The 14,866-nt window shown below is 42.1% G+C and overlaps 1 protein-coding gene across 6 annotated transcripts in view; it reads left to right on the top strand.

Moving 5' to 3' along the window:
* Window positions 1–14,866, top strand: part of SEPTIN9 (septin 9) — a 212,887-nt gene that overhangs the window by 185,278 nt on the left and 12,743 nt on the right. For all 6 annotated transcript variants that reach the window (XM_028717049.2, XM_077924256.1, XM_028717050.2 and 3 more), the window contains 4 exons: window positions 1,680–1,865; window positions 8,994–9,122; window positions 9,363–9,444; window positions 11,548–11,685. In XM_028717049.2, the coding sequence (XP_028572882.2) occupies window positions 1,680–1,865; window positions 8,994–9,122; window positions 9,363–9,444; window positions 11,548–11,685 (535 nt within the window). The remainder of the gene's footprint in view (window positions 1–1,679; window positions 1,866–8,993; window positions 9,123–9,362; window positions 9,445–11,547; window positions 11,686–14,866) is intronic.

Here is a 14,866-nt window from a genome sequence, read left to right as displayed (position 1 = left end):
GATCTGTAAAAGTGCTTTGGTGTTAGGGAGCTTTGAGGCTGCAGGTCTCTCTCTTGTCCCTCCTTTTTCTAGGTGGGTTGAAATGTGGGAATGCTGGAAATGCGCTTTGATTTGCTTAGTGGCTGAGGTTCAACTGTTGGATAACAAACCGTTCCTACTAATGGCAAAATACTTTCCATGTGGAATGATTCTTTCCTAGTTGTGTGTAAGAATAGCAAAAAATAAAATAAATGCTTGGCTCTCCCATCCTAAAAATGCCGCTATTTCAGGAGTCATTGAAAGGCGTCTTGGCGTCCTCGCTCTATAATTTTTTGACCCAGGAATTTTGCCAGCAGCCCACTGCATGAGTTTGAAATGAGTTTTAGAATTACAGGGCATGTGGAGGATCTAAAGATTCTGGCTTCTCACCCAGCACCTTGCACCATCTCACACCCTAAAATGACCCTGATCACTGTCTAGGTACAGATTGTCCGAGCAAGGCACGCCACATGCAAGGTTCCTACAGGAGTTTAAAAACTTACCTAGCTATAAAGCAGAATGCATTGTAAGCTGCAAGGTAGGACGGGGAATAAAAACCAGGAAAGGAAAGGAGGCATGAGAAGGGAGTTTTAAAATCATGTTGTGGGTGTCTTTGAAGAGGAGACTTGTGCATAAAAACATTTTATAGCAGTTCTTGCAGTTTCTTTCTTTTTTTAATGTGGATGTATACTGCATATGGGACGCGGATGGCGCTGTGGGTTAAACCAGAGCCTAGGACTTGCTGATCAGAAGGTCAGCGGTTCGAATCCCCGCGACGGGGTGAGCTCCCATTGCTCAGTCCCTGCTGCTGCCAACCTAGCAGTTTGAAAGCACGTCAAAGTGCAAGTAGATAAATAGGTATCGCTCCGGCGGGAAGGTAAACGGCGTTTCCGTGTGCTGCTCTGGTTCGCCAGAAGTGGCTTAGTCATGCTGGCCACATGACCCAGAAGCTGTATGCCGGCTCCCTTGGCCAGTAAAACGAGATGAGCGCCGCAACCCCAGAGTCGGTCACGACTGGACCTAATGGTCAGGGTTCCCTTTACCTTTTATACTGCATATATGTATATATAATAATGCATATGTGTGATTACTGCATCCTGAATGATGGCCTTTCAGGCCAACATGTGGAATTTGGAAAATCACAGATTTTGAGAAGACCTCAGGTTCCATATTCACACAATTCAGAGTTTCATTTGGACTCTTGCTTCCATCTTTCTCTGTATTCAGAGCAACTGAATATCTGTATATATCTGTATTCAGCAATATATCTGTATTCAGAGTAACTGTTCTATAGGGCCACATTTCTTTCTCCCCTCGGGGAGACCTAGGCTTCCCTTGCTTCCATTGGAAACCAAGTCTTTTGTAGACGAGTCTCTTCCAATACTCAAGTGAATCCAGATCTGTGTGCAGGTTAAATTGGAGGCATCAGAGGTGTACTTGTCTCATGTCAGTATAACTCCCAAACCATATTTAGGTGTGAAAAAGTCAACAATGACATGGTTGTTGTTGTTAAACATCCATCTTGTCTAAAAAGCAGTAACAAATTTCCTGGTTTCTGTTCCTTGCAGCTACTAAGAAATGACCCAATGTTTTATTTATTTGTACTGTTTGGTTAAAAAGAAAGAAATAATATATTAATATTCATTACATTTCCCCTTCAGAGGCCATTCCCAGCTACCCAAGTGGCATGATGGAAGCCACTCGAGATGCTGGCATCAAGCAAGCCCCACCAACGCGGACAGAGAAACCAGCTGCTGATTTTGCCTATGTTGGGATAGACGCCATCTTGGAGCAGATGCGGAGGAAAGCCATGAAACAAGGGTTTGAGTTCAACATCATGGTAGTCGGTGAGTCTTCTTCCCATGTGGTTCACTTTAGTCAGATTATGGAACTGGCTCCCTCAAGAGAGGTGGTGATGACTACCAGCTTGGATGGCCTTAAAATAGGATTAGACAAATGAATGGAGAATAAGGCTATTTATTTATTTGTTCATTTATTTCATAAAAATTATATACTACTTGATTGAAAAAAAATCCTCGAAGAGGTTTACAAAAACATATAAAATCAGGGGAAATTTACAATACATTAAAACGTGCAAGAAGTTAATATACTAAAACAGATTAAAATTCATATCAGTATCTGTAAGCATCTGGGTAGGCTGTCTAAGCAAGAACATTTATAGCCGGCACTGAAAAGAATAGAGTGAAGACGCCTGCTTGTTATCAATTGGCAGCGAGTTCCAACGTGTAGGTGCTGCCACGGTAACCAATTGAGTTCTTACAGATGCAGAACAGGCTAGTGGCTCTGTCCTACCTCCACTGTTGGATGCAATATGTCTCTGACTACCCTTTGCTGGGAATCACAAGTGGGTAGAGAGCTGTTGTGCTCATGTCCTGCTTGTGGTCTTCTCATAAGCTCCTGGTGTTGGCTACTGTGAGAACAGGTCCAGCAGGATTCTTCTGGTGTTCTTGCATATGCTGCAGCAGTGCCATTGGGGTAGAACCTGTTTCTTGTATGGCTTCTTAAGAGAATTATTTCCTCTGTGTATCCTTGCAACAGAGGGCGTAGTAAGAGTTGGGAATTCTAAAGTTATCGGATTTGATAAATGCATTACGAAACTAATTCCGCGTGTGTTGTGGGCTGAATGTCAAGGTGACCGTGTGTTTCCTCTAATAAGCATCTTTGTCCTGATTGGAATGTCAAAAGAGCAAGTACTTGTACCTTTTAATAGTTTGACTCTGTTGCTGCAGCCAGAATAGCTGTATTGCATTTGTCATTGATTGTTTGGGACTGCTAAATCATACCCCTGGAAAAAAAACACCCACTGGAAAAATTGCCCTATCGCCTGCTGATACATTGATGAATTGGTTGGGACCATCAATCCTTCTCTACCTCCCCTATTCTCCTCTCCAGAAAGTACTCTGATTTCTTCTAGTGCCCCAGCCCTTTCAGCTGGTTGGTGATGATGTGGGTGGTGTTGCTTGCTGAAGTTTGCAAGAGATAAGTAGCTCTACAGGGGCTTATTTCCATTTTCAGGATTAAATGTGACCTCACTGCAGGTTCTTTGTTTACAATTGGATTCTCTTATGGTTTGGGAAGAGGTGGCATGGAAGACTTGCAACAGCAGGCTATGCTGCAAATCTGTGTGGCTTACTTAAAACACAAATTAGTGCATTCTTGGTTCCTGCTCAGTGTTGTGTGTGTATGAGAGAGAGAAAGCGAGGTCTGTGTAGTCACAAAGTCGGAGGTATGAATGTTACTATGGAAGACACCAGCTTATCCCTGACCCTTCTGAACATCTAGACACAACATTTTTGCATACACTATCTCGCAGTTGATCTATGAATCCCAGATTGGAGGAAATGCCTACTGTATTCTCTCATGCTTAGGAAAAAGGGATGTGTTTTCCTTCCACCTGACAGCCACTCACTTCTCATAACTCTGGGGAAAAGGTGGGGCTCATTGCCTTTATGAAGTTCACTGGACACAGTTCTAATATTTCTTGCTTTGTCAGATCTTCCTCTGTGATGATGTCACTCCTCTTGTGCTCTGTCCACAAGAGGCTTCACTTGGGAATTAAGAGGCTGTCAGTTCTGCAGGACAGTGCAGAGAAGAACACTTTCATTTTTCACAATCCCGGAACTCTTCTTGTGAAGTGCCAACTTCTAATTAATTGGCCGGAAGGAACAAAAAAATGACACATTATTCAAGTGCTGTAATTAGAATGACACTAGGGGGAGCTGGCATTACTTTTGAGTCTGGGCTGACTGCCTGCCAGCTGGACTGGCTTCTACAGTATATGAAAGAATTATTCTGGAATTCTGAATGAGAGAATGGGCTGGATTTATAGCATTGCCGAGTTTATGGCATTAAGCAAAAGTGGTGCATAGGTCGCAGGTTCAGAAAGGAAGGGGGGAAATCACATAATTAAGACTAGCTGCCAATCAGTCTGCTTCATATTCTAGCCTTCTATGTCACTGCTATTTCAAGGGATAGGAAGGAACTCAATTGCCTCTAGTTATGGCAAGCTGTGGTGAGTCAAAGATGAAGCATGTGACCTGCTTAAGATGGCTAGTAGTCCAACCCCAGGTGTGCAAAAGGACAATGTAACATGAGTCCTAATGTATGGCTGCAGTGAAGCCTCAGGGAGATTTTCTCTGTATAAAAGCTAGTTCTGACATTTAATCTATTAGTCATGCTGAACTTATTGTGTGCACACATGTGTTGTGTACATGAGAAGTCCAGCAAAATGAACAGAGATGCATTGAGCCATTCTGTGCAGGTCTCCCTTTGCACATGGCGTGACTTCCTGTTGGGAGTTCCAGCCGCAGAGGAACAAGCCATGCTGTTTTGATTTGTCTGGTTATTTGTCCATCTAGCCTAGTATTGTCTACTCTTGACTTGCAGCAGTTCTCTAGAGTCATAGGAAAGGGGTCTTTCATGTCACCTGCTACCTGGCTCTTGTTGTGGAGATGTTCCTTCTGCTGTAAGATGGAGAAGAGAGACATATCAGCTGGAAACCTTCAGAATTTAGTGGTGGATCTTCTACAGCATGTAGCACCTTTGGTGTTACCTCCGGATTTGTAGGATAAGTGAATGCACACCAACTTTTATCAGTTGGTTGCCTAAAGGCAAATTTTACTCAACAAAAGCAAAGTGCTAATTTTCAAACCTAAATAAAGTTTTGAACATTGCTAAGGTTTCCTGCTCTTCTCAGCTCCCTGACCAAACTCAGCCCATTTACCAAGTCAATACTTGCTTCTATGTGACTTCTTGCTAGGATTTTTTAAATAATAGGTGTGCATTCTTTGGGGGATTTTATTACAAGTTTGTATTTATGTTATTTTAACCCATATTTAGCCCCAGCTATGGGCTTAAGATGGTAGCTGCAAACAAACTGAGGTAGTTAGATTTTATTTTGAATTAAAAGCACAGGGTTCTGTCCCAAAGTCCTCACTGAATGAATTGAATGGAAACAAATATTTGAATTTTTAAAGAGTACTGTGTTTCATCTCCTAGCAATGGCTTGGTGTGCAGGTTTGGCTGAGCCAACTCGAAACGTTTAGGAAGTGAAGCGTTCAGTTTGGGATTTTTCTGTCTTTATTTGTGGTTTGATGCAGACAGAGCCAGGAATAAATCTGCTTCCCTTGTTTCTTCCGAGACCCATAAAATAACCATTCCTGTTCACACAGCAGCTTGACTGTACCCCTGGAAGACTGAGTTGGATTCACTCCAATGTGTGTATTTGTGCATATGTGGATATTTTGCAGAATCAACAAAATTGCCTGCTGAATTAAAACTGCAGCATTTCCCTGGGGCTGTTATTTATTTATTTTCAGCCTTGTAAATTTACGTGCATCTGCTCTGTGGCAAATATATCTGGAGTAGATGTATACCAATCCCAGACAACTCAAGTTATCTGGGATTTCTCTTCCCTTGGTTTGCAAGCTGCCTGTCTTGCAATTCACTCTCGAGTTGGGTAGAAATATGAAAATTGGCTACTCCACACAGTCAATCTTGTGCTGTGGCTTATCCTTAGAGAAATCTCTCTGAAAGAATTAGAGTTTCACTGGCTCTTTAGGATGAATCTTTGCAGCTATCAGTTCACACGGTGGGCATATACCCTTAACATGAAAAGAACAAAGACATTATGAAGCTGAATTTATCGTAATAGATACTACGAAGGGAGTTGCAGCTGAGGAGAAGAAAAATGATTAATGCAGCTCTAAGGTTGGACAACCTTTGTTTCCTACTCTTTTCATCTCTTTTCTTTGCAACAGAAAGCCCATTCATAGTCCCTAATACAATGAATTCAGGTTCATAATGTCTTTGTTCCTTCTGCATTAAGTGTATGCCTCCCATGTGAACTGATATGCCTCGCCTTGTATGTTATCTGCAATTAGCAATTTAACAGAGGAGAATCCCACATCCTGAGGTCTTGGCTGTAGAGATCATAAGCATGGTGGTCTCTTGAGTGTGACCTCAAAATAGGTCCCACTGATTTAAACGACTTGACTTCTGAATAGGCATGCATAGGATTGCACTGTCAGTAAATGCCTCTATTGTTCAGTAATCCCTTTTGCCTTGCATCTCTTCCAACTTCCTGTCTGCTCCTAGATGAAACCAATCCAGCAATTCTGGATTGTTTCCCCCCTTTAACAGTTAAATAAAACTCTGTCTGGTCAGCTTTAAATATCTTCCATTTACGTGGTTGCCTGGAAACTCAACCAGATGTTTATAATTGGGGTGTGTGTGTCCCCTCCCCATGTTTTTTTCTACAGCAGAAGGGTAGCCAATGTGGTGTTCGCCACATATTGTTGGACTCCAGTTAACATCAGATAGTCAGGAATGATGGGAGCTGTCATTCAATAAGCTTTAGAGCCCACCATGTTGACTTCCTCTGTTGTATATCATGATTGGGGTTTTTTTTAAAGCACCCCTCTAAATCTAGTGCTATGAAACAGGATGTGAAAGGCCGATTGGTACAGTAATGGCAGTACTTTGGTTCATACCATTAGTTCCATATACTCATTCCATATGGTGCTTGCATTTGTTGTTGTTTTTTGTAGGGTGGGTGGGTTACTCATCCCTAGTGCTAGTCCATTTGCTTCTCACCAGCATTTTTATTTTTATTCAACAGCTCACATTTCCAAGCCAACCAGAGCAGCACAGGAAATCAGCATTTGCTAATCCATTGCTCTGTTGATGACCCTTCTACTTATTTATTTATTTTTCATGTCACTTATAAATCGCTTCCCATGTGGCACCCCAAAGTGACTCTCAATACAATAAAAAACATATTTAGAACAATAGTACATTTAAAAACAGTCAAAACCATCACATATCTAAAAACCATCTGAAACAACACTACATATATGAAATCTAATAGAGGTACCAACTGGGATTTTTTAAATTAAAAAAAAATCAATTTAAAAGGCTTACTGAAAGAGGAACCAAACAATTAGGTAGTCTATGGCCATCAGATATTTTTGACTGTGTTTGTCCCATAGTGACGGTAGTATAAAATATATGGAGGGCACCAGGTTGGGGAAATCTGCTTTAGGAAATAAGCTATGGCAGCACATTCTGATTTATTTCTTGCTTTTAGACCATGAGTATGAAGTGAAGTCTGGAAGGGTTAGGTAGGCATTAGGTAAACTGTTTTAAAATGCCTATGCAGGGGCCTCCCATTTTGATATTTAAAAGTAGCTGCAGTGATCCCTTGTGACTATGGGTTCTCCCTATGTAGACTCCCCATGTAGACTAACCACTGTGAGAATCCTTTGCAACAGCCCTTATCTATGTAAGACTTACTCAAGTGTTTCCTCCATTGCCTTTTCTTTCTTTTTTTCCCTTTCTCCCTATTAGAAATTTGACTTGAATTTGGGACTGTGGGAGATAGCTACAGTATATTCATTTCCAGTACCACCTATAAGTGTTTTAGTTTAATACTGGGTTCTTGGTATCCATGGATAGTTTTCAGGAATATAGCCACATTCTCTCCTTTGTAGCAGTTGCATTTATAATGCAAACTGTTTGACTAAAGAAAGGAAAACAATGTGTGGCTAGATCAGAGGTCATTTTGAAACCTTGAGGATGGAGGCAGGTTTTTTTTCTTCTTCACTGAGAAGAAAGCTAATTGCTGTTAGAACTGAGATGTGTTCACTTTCCCCTCCTTCCATACATATCAGAGTGAACTCAGTGTCCACATTTTGACAGAAATTGAGCCACATGGAGTCACTGAAAAACAAGATGGAGCTGTCAGCATGCTTTTTCTTGGTGTGTGTGTGGGGGGGGAGCCAAGGTTGGACACCAGGAACCAGGGAATGCTGGGTATCAGTTGGAAAGCAACAATTGAAGGGAAATCTACTTGAAGCAGACCTCTTTAACTTAGCTGGTGGGAAACCTGCTACTGGGAGAAAGGCAAACTTGAAGTGGTTCATAAGAACCTCTACAAAACTTATTCTGAGCTTGACAGAAAATGGGCCTGGGCCAAATTTTAGTTTTGTAAACAACAGCAATTAAAAGAAAGAAACCAAATTTGCAGCAAAAGTGAAGGGCCGACATCAACCGGGGAAGGGAGGGTGGGGTTTGGAAATCCAAAGGGCGTCTGATTTTCTCTACTCTTTTTCTAATTTTGTGTTGTTATTAGTATAAAAATGGGGAATTCGTGGAAGGGAAACTGGGTCGACCTTAGAAAAACTTTTTAAGCATAAATGATTGATGTATATAAGTTTAAAGTTGATATATAAATTGAATTAAATATAATAACAAATTAAGGTTAAAAATTTAGGGATAAGAACTTGTTGGATAAATATTTGGACATGGAATACAAGAAGGAGAGGTGAGGGGAAGTTGTGGAAAAAAGTTATTGAAAATTTGGATTGTAAAGGTTGAATCTTTTTTCTTTTTGTTTTTTCTTTTCTTTTTGTTTTTCGTACTATTTGAAACTTTAATAAATATTATTATAAAAAAAAGTGAAGGGCGGACATCAAACATGTTATGAACAAATGTATTCTTTATTTTGATTTCTATTGGCTGAATGAAAGGTGACTCAAATTTTGTTTCTTCATAAATTTGAACTTCTTTTGTGCATGCTAGGGAAAATTAAAAGAAGGGAGTTGTTTAGAAAGCTAATTTGCAGATCCAGTTGAAATTCAGATGGTTTGTTTCGTACACAGCATCAAACATAACATATTCCCAAAAGCCTTTTATTGTGGGAGCAGCTGATCTTTCTCAGCCAAAGAGGGCAAAATCAACATGGTTATATTTGCTGCAGCCAATAGCTGAGGCATCCTTCTCATTCTCTCTCTCTCTCTCTCTCTCTCTCTCTCTCTCTGTGTGTGTGTGTGTGTGTGTGTGTGTGTGTGTGTGTCTGTGTCTCAATGAACACAGTTTGAATTTGTACTGTGGGGGTGATACAAATAGTGAAACAGAAGGGTTTTCTGATATTTGTGCCTCCTGTTGCCTTTCAGGTCAGAGTGGCCTGGGAAAATCTACTCTAATCAACACCCTCTTCAAATCCAAAATCAGTCGCAAATCTGTGCAGCCAAGTCCTGAAGAGCGCATTCCCAAGACGATTGAAATCAAGTCAATCACACATGGTGAGCCTTTCCAAGAGATCATGGGGTTGCTTTTGGGGGAGATGGGGATGTTGAAGAAGAAACAGGGCCAAGAGGACTGTGCAGTTGGCTCACTAGGGTATAAAATTTCTGAAACACCTGTAAGTTCTGTGACCCTTTTCAGCTCTGATGCCGATGTGTATTTGAAGGGATCCCCACCCACCAACTGCATTCATCCTAGGGTGATATTTTCTTGCCTACCTTCTTTGCATTCTGTTTCAGATATTGAAGAAAAGGGTGTTCGTATGAAACTCACTGTCATTGACACCCCTGGATTTGGAGACCACATCAACAATGAGAATTGGTGAGTAGCCATCAAACAAGAAACTCTCCAGTCCACTGCTCATGGAGAGGCTGGAAGGGAGGATAAGGGGTGGGTGGGAGGCTTTTCAGTAGACTGCATTAAGCTGGCAGTTAAGGTAGTGGGGTGTGTGTGCATGTTTGTGTGGACTCTGAGCAGCATTACTTTAACAAGGTCTGCCTTGGGTTTTAGTTGACTGGTGCAAAAAAGTTATCCTATTGGGCTGATTGTGCTTCTGGACTATGAAGTATATGGAAGGAATAATTCAATCTTGGTAAAAATAGTGGTGCCATCTTGATGCTAGAGAGAAAAGATTTTATCTTTACTGGCCGCTTCCAAATTGGGAAGAGAGTTAGATTACTCAGCTTTTCCCCATTTTACGGAGGGGGAGAAATTCTGCCAGGATTCTCTAGAGGGTTCTCATAACTAGCAAATATGCTAAGACAAACCTGTACAGGCTTGGAACTTTGCAAGTGCCTACTCCTGAGGATCATCTTCCTAATTAAGTTTCTCAAGGGACAGCTGTGATAGAATTATTCCTGTGATGCCTTGATGCATCACTAAACAAGGGCCATATCTGTGTTCTGTGGCTTATATGGGTAGGGGAAGTATAGTTGAAAGAACGCATAATCATATTTTTAACTACTTTGTAAGTGATGTGGAGTGTCAAATGGTGTCAACCTTCAAAAGTCGAAATGGCTGAACCTTCCCAAATGCAGCTAATGCAAATCAGCTTCAGATCTCATCCCTAAACCACAATTCTGTAAGCAAACAGAGCAGAGCAAAGGGAGCAGAAGATCACAGGGAGAGATGCCTCCCTAGAAACACACAGTGTTGTTTATGTGCTGCTGCAGAACAAAGGCCCTAATGCAGAATGCACTGCCATGCATAGGAAGCGACGAGGAAATTGTGCATGCAAACCCAGGGAGCAGCTGTGCTGCATCTGAACCAAAGATAGGCTGTCTAACTGCCTGCAGATCCACTGAAGGCAATCTGTGAGAAAAGGCTAGGGAGGGAATGTGCCTCACTAGGAAACCTGCCGTACGATGATGGAAGTTGGCATGTTTGCCAGTGATCTCATGTTATTTGGGATAGCAGATCCAAAGAAGACCGCTAAGAATTCCAGACTTCTTAATTGTGTGCAAAGTAGTAACAGATGACATTCAATATTAGTAAGTACAAAGTAAGGAACATTAAAACAAGGAGTCAAAGTTATACATGTTTGGTGAAAGCCTTGGCTGCAGGGGTGAAAAGGGCAAATATAATGGGAGGAATCCAACGTCTTCTGATGATCCTGTCAGTGCAAGCTTTTCTGCTTGCTGGACAGAATAATCTCCTCCCCTTTCCTCGCACCTTGTTCTGGGGAGGCAGAGGAGGAGGAGGGAAGAAAGCCCTATTGCACTAGCAGGAGCCTTTGCACAGATCTCTGCTAGTGCACAGGGTTAGTTGAATATTAGGAATGTTCAGAGAAGGGAATGAAAATAAAATAGTAACTAAGTGGTTGTATATCTTTTCCCAGGATTGGGAAAAGTTTGTGGATTTTGAAACTATTATTTTACAGTGGAAAAGATAGCTTCTCTTGAGATGCTGAATGGTTCTTGTTTCTGTCAAAGTCTATTTCTGATCAGGTTTTAGATTTGCTTTTTTCTTCTTACAAGTCTCCAAATGCCAACACTGATCATTCCATGGATTTCTGTCTTGACAAAAAGACATAGGCTGTTATGTGGTGGGAGATGCTTCAACCGCCTTCCAGTTCTTACGTATTTTCTTCTGAGCTCTGATATTCAGAAAGTGGGCTCAAGAGCTCTCCAAGTCATGGGGAACCTGGAACACACTACCACATACATATAACTCCTGCTACAGGGTGATCATGGATTTCACCCAGAGCATGTAGAAGATTCCATTTAAAGTATATGGATTTGGTCAGGTCCCTTCCAGTCCTACACTAACCCCTTCCCCATTTCAGTCCTCACATGATTTCACTGGTACTTGTTTCCATGTAAGTGCATTTAACAGCATGCGAAGATTGTATGTGTGTGTAGTCTCAATAATTGTGCAGAGACATAGTTTCTTTTATTTCATACATGGCATTTTCCCCTTGCACAGTTGGCAACCCATTATGAAGTTCATCAATGATCAATATGAGAAGTACCTCCAGGAAGAGCTTAATATTAACCGGAAGAAGCGGATACCAGATACCAGAGTCCACTGCTGTATATACTTCATCCCTGCCACCGGTCACTCGTACGTATTCTCCTTTTGGACTGTACCACCTCCCTGTCTCCAAGAGGAGCAGAGCAAATAAATCTCATGCCCCAGATTCTAGATACTTACTTGCCTGCTACTGACACTTCCCTTTTTTGTCTCCTTGAGATTGGTTTCTTAGTACCTTTTTCTTTATGCTGAATTTTCTCAAACAGGGGTTCCTTTTGCAGCTCATGAGTCGGAACATTCATAGGGTGTAACGGTTAGAATATTGGGCTGTTTTGAGAGCCAGGTTCAAATCCTCGCTCACCCGTTTCTCAAGGTAACCTGCCTCATAGGGGGGAAAAGAGGGGGTACACCATCAACCAGAGCTTTCCAAACTCTGTGTCGCGATATGTTAGTGTGTAGGTGTGTCATCCGAATGCTCCCCACGCTCCTCCCAGGGCTGGAAGGGATTTAGTTTAACCTCCAATTTGCTTGTAAAACTGAATTACTGTGTCATGAAATGATGCATGTCTAAAAAGTGTGTCATCAACATGAAAAGTTTGGAAAGCTCTGCCATAAAACCTGGCAAACACTGTCCTTTGGAGGAAGGAAGGGCAGGATAAAAAAATAAATAAGAGATCATGAATGAAGACCAAATTCCACCAGTTGGTCCCGAGTCTTAATGTGAATAAAGATTCTTATCTGGAACATAGCAAATGCTGACAATTGTCAGTCCCTGGCTTCAAACAGGTCTTAAAGCCTTGTTAGCACTATTTTGAGACACCCTTGTGCTCACACCCCTTTTCTGTTAGGGCTCTGCGATAGGTACTGATTCCCAGCATGTAAAGGACCTGCTCCACACACACCCTCACTGGGAGTCAGTGTGTAAATCTACATTTCTCTTTCCCACGTATGTAGCCACTGAAACATTAGACTGCCCGTCTAATGGCGCCCTGCAGCTTTCCTCTCGCCCTGCTGCTTGCATGGTAATTGGTGCCTAGAAGTCTGCCTCATGTATTCCCCTTCTCCCAGGAACATGTGTTTCCAATATAGGAAATGGTTTTGAAGCTATGAGACACCCCATCACTGGCTTTCATGTCCCTGAAATTGCTTTTGGCTACAAGTAGTGTGATACCCCTGCTGGAGGTTAGAACTAGGTGTTCCCTTGGCAGCGGCCACAGACGGCTTGTTCTTGGGCTGTTGGTTTTCTTCGCCAATGTCAAAATGGATGTCTTGGGTTTTTTATATCATTGTGTGGGGTTTTTATCGTTGTGTTTTGAGTTGAGGACACAGACCTGGGGATGGGTGAGAATGTGTTTCTGAATGAACTTGAGTTGCAGCTTAGCTGGCAGGTTATGAATGGGGGGTGGGGGTGAGGAGCAGAAGAAAAACCTTAGTGAGGGACAGTAAAAAAGTATATGGAGAACTCTGGATCTCCTGATAGTTCTCAGTGCACTAGAACTTCTTTAGCATGGCGTATCATCCCACTTCAGTGGCTGCAGTTTGGTGACTGAAATTAGTTGTAACAAGGCTTTCCAATGGGAATGATAGTACATCTCACTTTCCCTTAACCAGTGTGGTGTAGTGGTTAAGAGCGGTAGATTCGTAATCTGGTGAACCGGGTTCGCGTCCCCGCTCCTCCACATGCAGCTGCTGGGTGACCTTGGGCCAGTCACACTTCTTTGAAGTCTCTCAGCCCCACTCACCTCACAGAGTGTTTGTTGTGGGGGAGGAAGGGAAAGGAGAATGTTAGCCGCTTTGAGACTCCTTCGGGTAGTGATAAAGCGGGATATCAAATCCAAACTCTCTAAGCTGCCTGCTTCATTATCATGGAAAACTAGTTTGGCACAGTCTGCTTGATACCCAATATAATTCTATATTCCTGTGGGTTCAGAAGGGTGTGTGTGTGTGTGTGTGTGTGTGTGTTGGTAGGCAGAAGACTCAACTTGCATGTAGATATGTCTTCGCTCTTTACAATCCTGCTTTCCCCCCACTCCTTCCTCAAGAGACCCAAGGCTGCTTCTGTTACTTTTTAGTCATACAGAAATGTGTGTTGCTTGCATGTGTGTATTTCGCTGCCAGCCTATCCATGTCTGCCATGTTGTGAAATCTCCACAAATATTTTCATAATTGGGGGAATTAGAAGCTTGCTCCTCTCCACTTGTACCAGGGATGGGTCTCCAATTGATGTACACCGTATGCAAAATCTATAGCTGGAATAGCTCAGTCAGTAGAGCATGAGACTCTTAATCTCAGGGTTGTAAGTTCAAGCCCCATGTGGGGTAAAAGATTCCTATACTGCAGGGGGTTGGACTAGATGACCCTCACAGTTCCTTCCAACTCTGGGAGTCTATGAAATGCATACTTAACTTACCCTGTTAATGACAGAACTGTGGTGCAACTGGATCCTCTATTTGCTGTCAGGTTGTTCTTGGTTGGTAAATGTCATAGATGCTCCTCCACAGGGGTTGCTCACTAATCTGTGAAGTTTTTTTGGCAGACACCTAATGATGATTGGGCCGATTGCCATATTCCTTTAGTTTGGAGTGTGAGAAGTGTATTTTATTCGCATTAAGAGACACATGGATGTGGTTATGCTGCGTAATCCAGAACCCAGCACCATACACAGACTCCACTGGATCTCATACTTCAAAAACTAAAAGCTTATAGCCCTCAGAGTTGTGGAGAGAAGCATGGAAATAGCTGAGCAATATCATGGAATTATCATGTGATTCATGATGATGTCCATGAACTAGGAGGGATTTTCATAGGTCTTTCCTAGTCAGGAAACCACTGCAGGGAGAGCGGTGGTGTGGATGGCAGGTTATAGCCACAAAGGCATGCAGGCTTCCAGATACACAAAAGCCCCCAAACATGCCAATAAGATCAAAATATGTCTTTGGTTTCTCCCTGTTCTAATTAAGCCACCCGTGGGTTTTGGCACCATCTCTCTGCAACGCATGCATTTTTCACACGCTGCCTGTATTAGCATATTATACATCAAACTTCAGTGCCTTTGAGACATGAGGCCAGCTTGCACTGAGCACTGCTTTCTGGGATGATGGAATTTGGATTAAATTCAATTCAGCTGAAGTCTATTTTTCTTTTTTCTTTTCTTTTTTGCAATAGTCATAAATATTTATCATATACTGAGACAGGCGAGAACCGGGAAAGCTCACAGTGGCTTTTACGAGCCTTTTGAATCCCTTGCTCCAGTCTGTAAGCCAGAGCTATT

Source organism: Podarcis muralis, chromosome 2 (genome assembly GCF_964188315.1).
Source record: "Podarcis muralis chromosome 2, rPodMur119.hap1.1, whole genome shotgun sequence".
In the NCBI taxonomy this organism is placed as follows: Eukaryota; Metazoa; Chordata; class Lepidosauria; order Squamata; family Lacertidae; genus Podarcis; species Podarcis muralis.
This window is presented reverse-complemented; position numbering and strand designations above follow the sequence as displayed.